At 41.4% G+C, this 14,080-nt stretch overlaps 2 protein-coding genes across 2 annotated transcripts; both read right to left on the bottom strand.

The window, feature by feature from the left end:
• Positions 1–5,933: 5,933 nt before the first annotated feature.
• On the bottom strand, positions 5,934–10,460 carry LOC139348804 (protein AMBP-like). Its single transcript, XM_070989150.1, has 10 exons — positions 10,314–10,460; positions 9,441–9,583; positions 8,868–8,944; positions 8,584–8,700; positions 8,241–8,342; positions 7,098–7,153; positions 6,814–6,898; positions 6,509–6,676; positions 6,213–6,386; positions 5,934–6,075 (listed from the first exon to the last, which is right to left on the bottom strand). Exons 1-10 carry the CDS (start codon positions 10,431–10,433, stop codon positions 6,050–6,052), a joined length of 1,068 nt encoding a protein of 355 aa, XP_070845251.1. The 5' UTR covers positions 10,434–10,460; the 3' UTR covers positions 5,934–6,049.
• A 1,596-nt stretch (positions 10,461–12,056) lies between these two features.
• Positions 12,057–13,447, bottom strand: LOC139348803 (protein AMBP-like). Its single transcript, XM_070989149.1, has 6 exons — positions 13,328–13,447; positions 12,928–13,073; positions 12,777–12,853; positions 12,463–12,582; positions 12,286–12,387; positions 12,057–12,130 (listed from the first exon to the last, which is right to left on the bottom strand). Exons 1-6 carry the CDS (start codon positions 13,445–13,447, stop codon positions 12,117–12,119), a joined length of 579 nt encoding a protein of 192 aa, XP_070845250.1. The 3' UTR covers positions 12,057–12,116.
• Between the last annotated feature and the right edge of the window lie 633 nt (positions 13,448–14,080).

Here is a 14,080-nt window from a genome sequence, read left to right as displayed (position 1 = left end):
TCTGTCGGCAGGACAATAGACAGTGGCAGCAGCAGCAGCAGCTGACCAGAGAATCCCGTCTCCTTTTGTCATCCTGCATAATGACGTCTCCACCACACACACTCTGTCTCTCCCTTTCCCTCCATCCTCACCCCTCTGCTCCTCCCTCCTCCCTCTCTTCCTGATTGGCCATTAAAGGACTCCTTCTTTCTTTCTCTCCAACTTTCACTTTGTTTTAGTGTTGGTGGAGGATTTATTTTTCTGACATCCTTTGCTAAAGTAAAAGATTATTATTAATACAAGTGCTTTAGTATGTGAGCAGTGTTTTACTGTTGTAGCTGGTGCAGATGGAGCTAGTTTTAACTACTTTTTATAACTCTGAAACTTATCAAATAGTTTGTAAGTAAAATCTGACTATGAAAAGTAATTAGAACCACAGCTCTTAAATTAATGTAGTGGTGTCAAAAATACGATATTTAATAGCACAAAATGGAAATATCATAGTGTACCTCAAAACTGTACTGTGCATATGTAAATATATGTTGATTATGTGTCTGTTTTACATGTGTACTTTCATTTTTCTGCCACTGGTCATTCATGATTGGTCAAAAATGTGTGCCCAGAGAAAAAAATGCCCACGTTTCATATCTGCTAAGAGAAGCGGTTTAAGGATATGGACCCTGAGGTGTACTGCTTAAGGTCTGGCCGAGGGTGGAGCATGCTTATTACAGGATGGTGGACAATCTGGAGGCCTTCAGCTTCACATGGACAGGATTGACACTACTGTGCACAGTCGGGGAGGATGGAAGTCTGCTTTTATCCTCCTAACTGTCTCCTTTCTTAATGCGATAAACTAATTCAAGCCCTGTGTTTTATTAAACAGGAGGGAGCAGGTTTGCACGGCACCACACACTATGGGACTGACTGAGTTTTGTGTGTGGAGGGAATTTTCCTGTCAAATATGTGGTCAGCTCAGCCGGTCTGTGCAAAGGTACTGGAACGTTTTCAGCATGACCACTTGGCTCGCTTCCTCTCTCTCTTCATGGGAACTTGCTCGCAGTTTTCCTCCTCTCTTTCTCTTCTCCTGGAAAGCAAACTGAAGTGTGTCAATAAAGTTTCTCATTGAATGTGCTTCTGGTTATCTCAGTGTGTGTGTGTGTGTGTGTGTGTGTGTGTGTGTATGTGTGTGTGTGTGTGTGTACTTGTTTGGTAGCTCTCCTCCAGCCAGCACCAGGTGATATGGCCTGGTACGGAAGGTCACCGCTGTGATGTCACTTCCCCTTCCTCTCCGGATATTCCCAGCATTCTATATTGCCAGCAGCCGGGATCTCTGGGAACTCAGTCCAGGAAGCCTGGCTCCTTCACAAGATAGAGAGAGAGAGAGAGAGAGAGAGAGAGAGAGAGAGAGAGAGAGAGAGAGAGAGAGAGAGAGAGAGAGAGAGAGAGAGCGCAGTGGTGGTGAGGGTATATGGTGATTTTGTTGCATTGAACAACTCATTTGTTGTATAGAAGCAAAAACATGAGCAGTAAGGAGAGAGATTCAGACTGAAAGAAGATGAGCTCATGACACACGAATGAAGGAGGATCTGTTGTGTCTTTTACTGTATAAAATATGTGGGCATGTGATGGAGATTGTGTGAAATGCATGTGAATCATCTGTAAATAGAGCAATATTGCACCCTCCTGGTTATGCCCAGTCAATGCAAAACACTGGCAAAACAGATGGCAAAACCCCACATAATCCTTGTGTTATGATGAGATTGGCTCTATTCCTTCATTGTTTGGGGTCCCACACACAGCTGCATGTGCATGTGAATTTCTTTGTATATTAATGGATTCATACGCGAACATGAAGAGGGTCTGTATAAACAGTGGTTTTTCAGAGAGTTTGTTTCAGGGTGTGAGGGTTTGGCTGGTGTATCTAACCCCTCACCAGTCCAGTAAAAATGTAAAGATGATCCTAAAACGTCTATTCAAGGCATACCCAAAGTAAACTGATAGCTGTTGAACCATTTGGAGTACATGCGTGGTTTTGGTCTCTTTTGAAAGGTAACACTCTGAACTTGTACCCCAGCAGAATCACTGTAAGTGCTACTGGCACTGAGTAATAGAAGTTTGAACATGTTGTATATGTGTTTTTTGCAAATACATGCTTGTAGATGACTACGCGTGGCAGGGGCGGACTGGGACAAAAAATTGGCTCTGGCATTTTGGACCATACCAGCCCATCACATTCGATAACTCACACCTTTTCAGTCTTTACGGTCTCTTGAATGTGTGTACCAACTGTGCAACTCTTTAAAGCCAGTTAACAGGAATCAGTGAGAGTGGACACATTAAATACTTCCAAAAAGTCTAATTTATTAACACCACAAAAAAAAGTACACTCCACCACTCCATCACAGTAATGGATCTTTAAGCAGAATTCATCGTATTGGGTGTACCTATGTGTTTCAGGGAAGAAGAAATAGAAAGAGAGAGAATAGAGATGAGAAATGATGGATCAGATGCTAACTCTTCCAAGAGTAGTACTCAATAAATTGTGAACTAACCCAGTCCAAAAGGTTGAATGTAGCTGAACTCCTGAACGAACTTTGAACTCTCTCAAACAACTGTGTATGTATGTTTGAGAGAGAAAGCAAGAGAGATTTAAATATTGGTCAGTCTTCAAGATAAAAATAGCAGTGTAGAAAACTTAAGAGGGATGATGACACATGAATGAGGGAAAGGGAAAGAGAAATAATAGACATGGTTGATTGATCTGATTATCACTGTTTTCCAGACAGTGCTGAATAAGGAAGGCCTGTGGACTTGGGCAAATCCTTAAAAAAAAAGACATCATCCTGTATGTGTGTGACAGATAGAAAGAGAATGAGAGGATCGTCTGTGTCTTTTCCACTACATCAACAGTGAACTTACCAAGGAAAAGGGATGCAAGTGAAGTCAGTGAAGTGTGTGTGTGTGTGTGTGTGTGTGTGTGTGTGTGTGTGTGTGTGTGTGTGTGTGTGTGTGTGTTTGAGAGAGCGAGAGAGAGAGAGAGAGAGAGAGAGAGAGAGAGAGAGAGGTGTTTCATGATATGATTGGGCGAATGATTGATGATTTTTTTTTTTTGCCGAATGCATTACGCCGGCTAGACCAAAGCGAAAGGGGTTGGTGTTTAACGATGTGATGGGGCCGCTGATCGACTGTCGGGTATTATGGGCTGGTCAGACGAATATTTAAAATAAATAAAAAGTGGCCGACTATCGATCCAAATAGCACGTGGGCCACCGGGAAAATGCCCGCTATGCCAGATGGTCAGTCCGTCCCTGGCCTCCACTGAGAAACCCGAGCCGGTACATCTCAAAGGCCCAATGCCGGAATTCCCACAGACCCCTAAGCGCTTATTCTCCTGCTGGTAACTTTACCGTGTCTGTGTGGTGGTCTGCTGAAGCACCACACAGACACAGTAAAGTTACCAGCAGGAGAATATATGTCGGATATTATCTTATCATGGTTGAATTTTGCGTGCGAGGCTACGCGCTGTTGCTTTGTTGGACCTTTGTTTTTATGTCAGCCGCACAATATGAAAACTACAATTTAAGAAATTTCCCCAAGGAGGAGCTCATGCCCCTCACGGCTGCGTATGGATTGGCTTTGGACTATAACGCAGCAGAGAGGTGGGCGTAATCGATCCATTATTTGGAATTGAGTTTGCGCTTGCACCGGCTTCTTAGGGACAGCGTGAGATACTGCATGCTGCACTGTAGCAGCAGCAGCAGCAGCAGCAGCACACATGAAGAGCCGTCCTTAGCAGGAAACCTGGATCTCCGCGTCTACTGGTACGTTATGATGAGAGCGTCCTGTCAGAAGAAGTGCAGGGCGCACATCCCCGCGTGCAGTTCCCTGTCCCCGTCAGACAGATCCTGGAGGACTTCAGAAGAAGGTCCCCCTGCAGGTATCTGCACTTTGCACACTTCAGGGTGAGACACTCTATTTAAGGACACCTTATATCAATACATCATACCCGTATCTTCATCATCACCCCTGACAAATGTTTTTAAAACTAAAATTATTTAAATTCTACACAAAACATACTGTACAGCACTGGTACCGGTCCGTGGGCCATTTGGTACCGGGCCGCACAGAGATACACACACTAATGATGATAATAGTATTAATAATAACAACAACAACAACCCGGGCCGGGATCCGACCCGGGACACACACTGATGATAATAATGATGGTAACAGCTGGGCCGAGTCAGCTTGAATTAAAGGTATGAATCAGTTTTTCAGCATCTGACCCGGGATCCGACCCGGAACTTTCCCGAATCGGTCTAGAACTTACCCGGGTCGGTCCCGGCAATGTCCCCGGAAATTTCCGGGTCGGTCCCGGGAAAGTCCCGGGAAATTTCCGGGTCGGACCCGGGAAAGTCCCGGGAAATTTCCGGGTCGGTCCCGGGTAAGTTACCCGGGTCCGACCCGGGACCAGACCCGGATCCAACCGGGACAAGCACACACTAATAATAGTAACAACAATGGCCGGATCCGACACGGGACACACACACACACACACACACACACACACACACACACACACACACACACACACACACACACACACCAATAATAATAATGATAATAATGATAACAATGATAACAATGATAATAATGATAATAATAATAGTATCAACAACCCGGCTGGGATCCGACCCGGGACACACACTGATGATAATAATGATGATAACAGCTGGGACGAGTCAGCTTGAATTAAAGGTATGAATCAGTTTTTCAGAATCTGACCCGGACCGGTACCTATCCGGGATCCAACCCGGAACTTTCCCGGGTCGGTCCGGCAATGTCCCGGGAAATTTCCGGGTCGGTCCCGGGAAAGTCCCGGGAAATTTCCGGGTCAGTCCCGGGTAAATCCCGGGTCGGTCCCGAGAAAGTCCCGGGAAATTTCTGGGTCGGTCCCGGGTAAGTTACCCGGGTCTCGCAGTTTCTGTGCACCTCCTTTTCGTTTTCTCTCCATTTTCGAAGATCCTAACAGATTACGTTACCGATGCAAATGAGGGGAAGTGTTTCATGATATGATTAGGCGAGAGGAGCCCCGTCAAGTGTCAGTGAATTTAATAACCTATGGGCCGCAGACCAACGTGTGTCGAGGGCCGGTCGATGGTTATGAACAAACTCTTGCACTGACTGTTTTTTCTTTTTCTCTTTTTCGATTGCATTATGCCGGCTAGACCAAAGCGAGAGGGGTTGGTGTTTAACCATGTGATGGGGCCGCTGATCGACCGTCTGGTATTATGGGCCGGTCAGACCAATATTTAAGATAAAAAAAAAAGTGGCCGACTATCGGCCCTAAATGCCCGCTATGCAAGATGGTCAGTCTTCCCTGACGTGTGGGATCTATTAGCTGGAATACACAATTGGGCCACAGCATAAAGCCGTATACTAGTCCAAGTACCAAATACCAAAGAAACTGAATATTTTCATGTTTTCTCTAATGGTGTATTTAGTTATTCTCCCAAAAAAGCCAATTAGTTATCTACATGAATGTCTATATTTATATATTTATATCATATATCCTAAGTTTTGCCCTCTATATGCATGTATTAAGATATTTATACCTATATTTTGGTATATATTCTTAAATGGAGGACATTTACCATATTTATTACTCGCCACTTATCACAGATTGAGTGTAATAGCGCTATTATCGCTGCAATCCTTGCTTTGAGGTGCCGGAGCAGTAAATAATTCTGCGAGTGGGCCGCTAGAATATTGTGGCGTTAAACTGTTAACGAATACATTTAGTCCAATTGCTAATCATGTCCAGCCTTTGTATGAAATACGTAAATATGTATTAATGCACTCCAGGAAGCAACTGTGTCAAAGGGAATCCTATGAACAGTAAAAAAAAAGAAAAAGAAAAAAAAAGAATAATAATAACAAATAACACCAGTCAAGCAGAGTAATGTCTTGTTTTATTGGTAATCTATTGTGATATAACTTCACATATTTTATGTGATGCTAGTTCATGTTTCATCTCTGAGTTCAGATGAGCAATATTTCCTCGTCTCACTCAGTTAGCCCTCAGGAGTTCTGCATCTGTAAAAGACCAAAAATACATTAAATACTTTAATTATGTGTGTATGGAGATTTAGTACTTCATTTGCATGAACACAAACAGCTGTACAGGCCTTCATCAAATGTCCCTGTTCTGTATTTCTCCTTTATCATCTCACCATCTTTCACCACCCCGCAGTACTCCTCACACTCGGCCCTGCTGTAGAACTTGTTGGCGTTGGCCTGGCAGAAGCCCATTTTGTAGGCCACACACAGACCGGCGGTGGAGTCAAAGGCCCAGATGGGTGGCTGACCTGTGCAGGGTTGGGCTGCCATAGGAAGACGGCACACAGCTGGGGAGACAGAACAGCGGAGTGTTAATATTTGTATCCATTTCCAATGGGCAAAAACATTGATGCTGCAAATTACTGTATAATTATAGGCAGGTATTATATTTTCATATCTCACTCCTTACCTTCAGTGCGACATCGCTGCAGACACTCTCTCTCATTTTCAAAGTTGTTCTGGTTGCCCAGACACCCTCCATACTTGAAGAGTTCACAGCTCATCGAGGAGGAGTTGTAGAAGTACCGGTGGTGCATCCCGAAACATGGTCCTGTTTCTGGTGCTGCTTCACAGGACTCTATGAGGGAGAGGGATAGCACAAGGAAGGATAGATACCCATTAGCTGCAACATCAGAGTCAGGATCGCTTATCTTCTATTTAACATAACACATTCATATTCATGAATGTACAATAATATCTAAGCTGATCACCTACCAGTTCCATTGAAAAGAGGCGCATCATCACCAGAACCATCCACGTCTGCAGCAGGCAACGAGGGCAGCACATTCCTCTTTCTCCGCTGTGTCACAGATATACAAAGCCTGAACACCAAATATTCCCCTATTCCTATTTCAAAACCCTTTCAGACAGCAACACAGCTCAAAAATACATTTTGTACAGTTGCATTCTAAATATATGTATCAAATTTGTTTCTATTGTGTTTTAATGGAAATGTTAGCATGCATAATAGGCTATATTAATGAATATATTTTGAGGACCTGAGGCACAGTCTGAGCTGCTGGCTCTGCCGCCGGCTCTCCAGGAACACAGTCACCTGCACAGAGATGAAATGAAAACACGTCATACAGACAGCCATTCACCATTCGCTAGTGTTTTTGTTATACGTTTCCTCTTGGTAGACAATAAAGATCTGAACTGTTTTCTGAAGGGACATATTAACATCTCTCTCCATGTATCTTCAGTCAAATAGGTAAAAGCTACATCGGAAACCGAAAACAATGTGTGCAACTTGCTGGGGAAACATCTAAATGCTTAAACATTGAATATGGAGTGCCTCAAGGTTCAGTGTTAGGACCAAAGTTATTTATTTTGTATATTAATGATGTATGTGACGTGTCAAAATTGTTGCAGTTTGTTCTTTTTGCGGATGACACACCCTTTCTGTGTTCAGATGATAATTTAAAAACATTAGTAGCAAAAATGGAAAATGAAATGATAAACTTAAAGAATACATAATAACAGTTAACTGGAGTAAAACTAAGTTTATTGTGTTTACAAATAGAAAAATGGATGAGGACGTATCATTGTCTATTGATGGAGTTTCAATAGAAATGGTGATAGAAATGGGGTTTTTTTTGAGTGTAGTCTTGGACAATAAGTTATCATGGAAACCACATTTTGCTTATATACAAAAAAAGGTGTCTAAGAATATTTATGTTTTAGGGAAAGCAAAAAAGTATTTAATTACAACGCAATGAGGATTTTGTATTGTTCTATTATTTTACAATATCTTAGTTATTGCATTGAAATTTGGGGTAACACATATAAGAATACCATAAAACCATTGTTTTTATTACAGAAAAGAGCAATAAGAATATTTCATAATGTTGATTACAGGGAACACACCAATAGGTTGTTTAAAATATCAGGATTATTGATGCTCAAATAATTAGCATCTATCTATCTATCTATCTATCTATCTATCTATCTATCTATCTATCTATCTATCTATCTATCTATCTATCTATCTATCTATCTATCTATCTATCTATCTATCTATCTATCTATCTATCTATCTATTCCAATTTCCGATCTATGTTGATTGATTGGAATAAATAAATAAAATAAATAAAGAAATATTGTCTGAATGTTTACTTAGTATGTGTGTGTCTGTGTTGTACCCTTGTCCTTCTTAGTGATAATATTGTCGTTGCTCATTCCCTGTTCTCTGGCCAGTGTTTTGAAGTCCTCCAGCACTGAGGCTCTCACAGTCTTAGTTCGACCTGAAGAAGACAGAGTCATGAAGACAAAGCAGATGTAAACTAAAACTCCGACATGGTGTCAAGGGTTTGAGGTACAAGCATGTGTTCGGATTCACCAAAATCACTTGGGCCTGACATGCCACTGAAAAACTGCTTCTTTTAACAGAGTCAAAGCTGAAATGGAACTTTCTACAATAATAACAACAAGAAGTAAAGATCATAATGAAATGTTCCAGTGCATTTGTAGCGAGCGTCCACTCACTGTAAAGCTTAACTGAAGTGCTCTTGTTCCCTGATGACTTCTGTTTGCTCATTATCACTATCGCATACTCATTGTAGTTGGTGTAAACCACGTACGCATCCACGTCTGCCCTCCACCCTGTTGAAAGAATAAGGAGAGATATAGTCTATCATATCAATCTATTCTGACTCCCAGCTCTTCAGAATGTATTGATTGTACAGAGGGAGATAAAGAGAGAGAGAGAGAGAGAGAGAGAGAGAGAGAGAGAGAGAGAGAGAGACAGAGACAGAGACAGAGAGACATACTAGCAATGTGGTAGAAGAATCGTCCTGGTGTGGAGGTCAGTTCATAGTCCCCAGACATCTCCTTACATTTTCCATGTCTGCACGTGCACACACACAAAAAAAATAATGGAGCTGCTGTTTAAATCTGTGCAGAACATATCAGATAACCTTAAAACACTGTCAGCCTTGAATTTTAAGTAATACAATAATGTAGAAATACTCAGCTCCAAGTAAAAGTGCTACATTCAAAATCTTACTTCAATAAAAGTGCTTCAATATATCTTCATTGTGATTTACAAAATAAACACATTTGACTGTTCATTAAACCTTCATGTTTGTTTTTCCTGATATCTCACAGGATGAAAATGTTTAAAGAGTCAAAGTTTAAAAAGTGTTGAAGATGATCATTTATTGAATACATTTTCTCATTTCAATGTGACTGATGAGAAAAAATGTCTAACTTTCACAAACATGTATTTTGACGCATTTTTGTGCATTAATCTGTGTGTGTGTGTGTGTGTGTGTGTGTGTGTGTGTGTGTGTGTGTGTGTGTGTGTGTGTGTGTGTAAACGTCTGGTGTATGCGCTTACACACCTGAGTACAGTTCGGGTGGACTTGAGTTTGCCCTCAGTGGTGCTGCTCTGCAGTACCAATTTACCGATGGCTGCGTCTCTCTTTTGACTGAGCATATGGGTACATGTTGTTGCCACAGCAACATCATACCAGGTTCCCAAAAACTGTTAGAAAGGGGTAAAAAAGATCTACTTATATTTTACTGACATAATGCAGATAAAATCTATAATTGAAATAGGTACTGTTGGCTCAGTACACCAGACCAAAAACATAAAGAAGTTAAACCCAGTTTATTTCAAAGCACATTTACGAAGTGCTATAAAAATAAAGGTGTTACACATTGAAAATATTTTTAAAAATGAATGCTTAGACCAGTAATGCATAAGAAATAAAATCAGAGAAAAAAATCCAAGAGTTTGAAATATTTTGTCATATTCTCTGCAGTTTATGATAGATATCAAGCCCTTTGAAGAGCTCACTACAATGAACCTCACAATAAAAAACCTTTGGCCATTCGAGACACAGGACACAAAATCCCCCTTTATGCAGACGATGTAATACTTACTTATGTGTATTTAATGAACACATATTTGACTATTTGTCTCTATCCTAAACTGTATAAAATGCATAAAGGTCATTAGAGGTTTTATCCTCTATTCGGGATATGTATTTTCAGGTAATAATATATAAAACTTTACACTGCCCGCATGATGGAACATTTTATTATCAAAAAGGTTTTCACCTAAAGACAGAAAGGAACGGCTGGAACAGAGAACACAACGAAGTGCATTTCTGCATTGCTGCCTTTTACCTTTTTACACTGAATCTGCAACAGAACGTTACACATAAAACAGGAAAAATAACATGAAAGACTTCAGAAGTCAGGTTGCTCACCTGGGTGATATCAAAGTTCTCCTGCGTGGTGTAGAGAGGTTCTGAGAGTACAGGCAGGCCCTGGAGGGTCCAGCTCCACCCCAGGACCAGCAGGGAAACGAGAAACACCGCTTTCTGCATCCTATCGGCCTGTCTGCCTGCTTGTTTCTGAAATCTGAAACTGGATCCCAGGAAGGGGGCCACCTCGTTACCCAACAGTTTCTTACACTCCCTCTCAAAGGGGGACAGGGCATTGACCTGTGCATTGTGTGCAGTGAATGCACTCACTCCCACAGCAAAGCAAAAAACAAACAAGTAAAAGAGCAAAGTTCTGCTCCTCTGTCTCTCTCTGTGCTCTGACTTTCCTGGCAGCTGACCATTTAAACATTGGACTCCAGAGTTTTGGCAAAATCAACCGATCAATGCATGTTCTGACCAGACAGACTAATGAGTAACGGCCACATAAAATTTTATCCTGTATTGTGTATTATGTTGCATACATGCACAGAAAGCTTAGAGAAAGCTAATTAGCTTTTGAATGACATTAATCAAGACTTCCCATGCATATTCACCTCAGACCTCAGCTACTGCTTTCTGTCTATTCTGCATTAGAGGCACCTCAGCACAGTTTTGTCCATGATTAAATAAAACATGCATAATCTGTGACAATATATTATTTTGAATCAGAATGCTAACTCCAACCAACAGATCCAACTGCTCATAACTATTTATTTCATTATAAGGGGGGGATGAATTGGTCCCTGATAAACAATAAAGCACTAATTATAGAAAGCTACAGATTCCTTAATGGTTTGGTGTTTGAGTTAAAGTTTTTCTCTCTTCCTTTCTTTTATTGTCTTTATTTAATGTTTGAAAAGTGACATTCGACAACCAACACAGTCTCAACAGTGTTTCAAAACTTTTTGCAGTGTGCAGTTTGAGCACTCAAAGGTTAAATGCACTCAGATAAACACTGAATGACTTCATTTGCAAATCAGCAAATAATTTTAACATAGCAAGCCTTTCAAATACCATGCTAAAAGTACTGACATGTAGTATTCATAAAATATGTACTGTAACCACAGGAAGTCAGTAGAGTGTCATTTTATCTGCTGAAGAAAATGTTTTCCACCATCAGTGCATTAATGGTGTGACAACGTGACGTCTGGTGACTGTTTGTGTGATGATCCCCCTCTTCAGTTCCACATGATCCCTCACCCTGTAACAGTGAACAAACAGTTACTGATATATGCTAAAACTGGACAGAAACACAATGTGTTTGATTTTTTTTTTTTTTTGTATGCACACAGCTGCATGCCTTAGAGCCAGAGTGAGGATCTAAAATAAAGGCTTGCATGAAAAAGCCTGTAATAGTTCCTAAAATGCCAGCGATGACACTGTCTGATAAAGGCCAAATGTATCCCAAAAAGTAGACTAAAATGCCAATAACATTGAATATATGGGAACAAAAAACCCTTGATAGGTCATAGCTTTGCACTGCTTTTCCCACAGGCTACCACATGTGACGTGTGGGTGCCTGAGTCAGTGTATAATGAGTGGATTTTTTTTTTTTTTTTTTTTTTTTTTTTTTTAATCGAAAGAGGAAGATCAGTGTTTATGTAATGTGGCCTTTAAATGATGAGTCACTTGTCCTCTCACCTGGGCAAATATCACCAGCATCCTGCTCTTGTGCAGATGAAAATAGGACCTATTGGGAAGCAAATTCAGACATGCATACAAGGTCCCCACATTAGGTATTCAGTATCTGAACGTCATTTGAGCACATAACAGTGTGAAGCACGTACCCGAGGCTTTGTCACCTGCTCATCTGGAGCACACTGAGAAGACAACAATATGGAGAGTTGGATTGTGTTTTTCATGATTTGCCTCCTTCATGTTTCAAACTTAATGCAATTTTCATACCAAAATGGAAATGCATTCATCATTTTTGGAATTAGTTACACCTGTGCTTTTCCTGTTTTCCTGCTTGTACCTTTATTCTGGTTCATGATGATTGTCTCGTCACTCATTCCATGCTGTCTGACCACTGTTTTGAAGTCGTCCAGCACAGCAGCCGTCACATTCATAGCTCGACCTGAGGGGGCAGAACTGCATTCATACAAAAGCCTGACAAACAAACATACTGATGGATCCAAACAGTCTCACTCACCATAAAGCTTGGCTATGGTGGTTTTATTTCCTGATGGTTTCTCTGTGCTCAGCTGAAGCACCATTGCATACTCATCATAATTGGTATGAACCACGAAGGAATCAACATCTGCTCCAAACCCTGCAGAAAGGAAAGTGTTCACAGTACATTGCATGGCAGATTTGTAAACACATATTAGTGGTGGATTAGTGGTCGCTGGAGATGGCTGCTTTTCCTTTTAACATTGCAAAAACCTTCTTATTGTGGTGCGAAAGGAACAGAATATACAATTAGATGAAGAGGATGGCGAGAGGAAGGAAGCTGGAGGGACGTACTTGCAACATGGTGGAAGAATCGCCCTGGAGTGTCGGTTGAACCATAATCTGTAGACGTTTCCTTACACGTGCCGTTCCTACAGACACACACACTCACATGGACACTGAATACTTTAAACTGTGTGTCAGCTAGAATGCATGCAAGTCTGACCTGAAACTAGTGGCCGTCATTGTGAAGTTTCCCTCAGAGGCAACGTGCTGCAGCTCCAGTGCTACAATGACAGGGTTTCCACTCTTACGCTGCATGTAGTGAGGACAAGTAGAAACCACTGCTAGCTCAAACCACCTCCCCATGAACTGGAAGAGACAGCGAAACATGTACTTGACTGCAAAGTATTTGTATGTGGATTGATGTGCTGATCTCAAAACTTATAATTAAACCTAATAAATTCATGTTTGATTTTTTTTAAAAGGCAGTTACAATAGGATTAGGGTTTATCAAGGGACACAAAGGGGGTCCTTAATAAAGAATTTTAAGGCAAGAAAAATGGCATAATATTAATCATAGAATAAACAAATTAAATAATAAAACCTGTATTTCAGCTACTCACCCTGACCAGGTCAAAGTTCTCCTGTGTGGGGATAAGAGGTTCTGGGACCACAGGGGTGGTTTGCAGGGTCCAGGCTGACCCCAGAACCAGCAGAGACACCAGACTCCATGTTCTCTGCATCCTGCCAGCCTCTCGGGGTCAAACTGGTTTTGAGAATAATGTCGTCCCACAACAGTGCAAAATATATTAATCTAACAAAGTTCTGCTTGTGTCTTATACTATCTTGGCCTGTGTGTGTGCACCGAAGAGTGTCCATGTGACCGTGTGTTTGTTGGTTCATTTAATCAGCTAACAGCACTGGACTTCAGAATCTGAAGCTAAAACAAACAACCAATCAATACATGTGATAATTTAACAGCTGATAATTAGTATGGACAAGGCTGGATTGCTGTCTGACACGGCCACAGGGGGCACCAAAGCCAACGTTTTTTAACCTAATAACTTAAAATCATTTGTGTATTATAGGTTATGTGATATCAGGTTACATAGTTAGCTTTAGCTTTAGCTAGCAATAGGTGGCACATCAGAGAGCAATGAAGTCTGGTTCACAAGAAAAACATACAGATGTGTAGCATCTGCCTCCTGGTGTTCATATGTGAACTACAGCACTGCGCAACAGATACACACAGATGTACACAGTACAAACAGCAAATCATACCCGCGCGCGCACGCACGCACGCACGCACGCACGCACGCACACACACACACACACACACACACACACACACACACACACACACACACACACACACA

This window comes from Chaetodon trifascialis, chromosome 20, assembly GCF_039877785.1.
Source record: "Chaetodon trifascialis isolate fChaTrf1 chromosome 20, fChaTrf1.hap1, whole genome shotgun sequence".
Lineage (NCBI taxonomy): Eukaryota > Metazoa > Chordata > Actinopteri > Chaetodontiformes > Chaetodontidae > Chaetodon > Chaetodon trifascialis.
The sequence above is the reverse complement of the archived record's forward strand: the minus strand, read 5'-3'. Positions and strand labels throughout refer to the sequence as shown.

Excerpts from the sequence above, each read along its gene's own strand:
- LOC139348803 (XM_070989149.1), bottom strand. The coding sequence starts at position 13,447 with ATGCAGAGAACATGGAGTCTGGTGTCTCTGCTGGTTCTGGGGTCAGCC. Across the intron at positions 12,854-12,927 it reads ATGACGGCCACTAGTTTCAG|GAACGGCACGTGTAAGGAAA; the intron begins GTCAGACTTGCA and ends GTGTGTCTGTAG. Across the intron at positions 12,583-12,776 it reads ATTCTTCCACCATGTTGCAA|GGTTTGGAGCAGATGTTGAT; the intron begins GTACGTCCCTCC and ends TCCTTTCTGCAG.
- LOC139348804 (XM_070989150.1), bottom strand. The coding sequence starts at position 10,433 with ATGCAGAAAGCGGTGTTTCTCGTTTCCCTGCTGGTCCTGGGGTGGAGC. Across the intron at positions 8,945-9,440 it reads TCCACCCGAACTGTACTCAG|ACATGGAAAATGTAAGGAGA; the intron begins GTGTGTAAGCGC and ends GTGCACGTGCAG. Across the intron at positions 8,343-8,583 it reads CACTTCAGTTAAGCTTTACA|GTCGAACTAAGACTGTGAGA; the intron begins GTGAGTGGACGC and ends TGTCTTCTTCAG.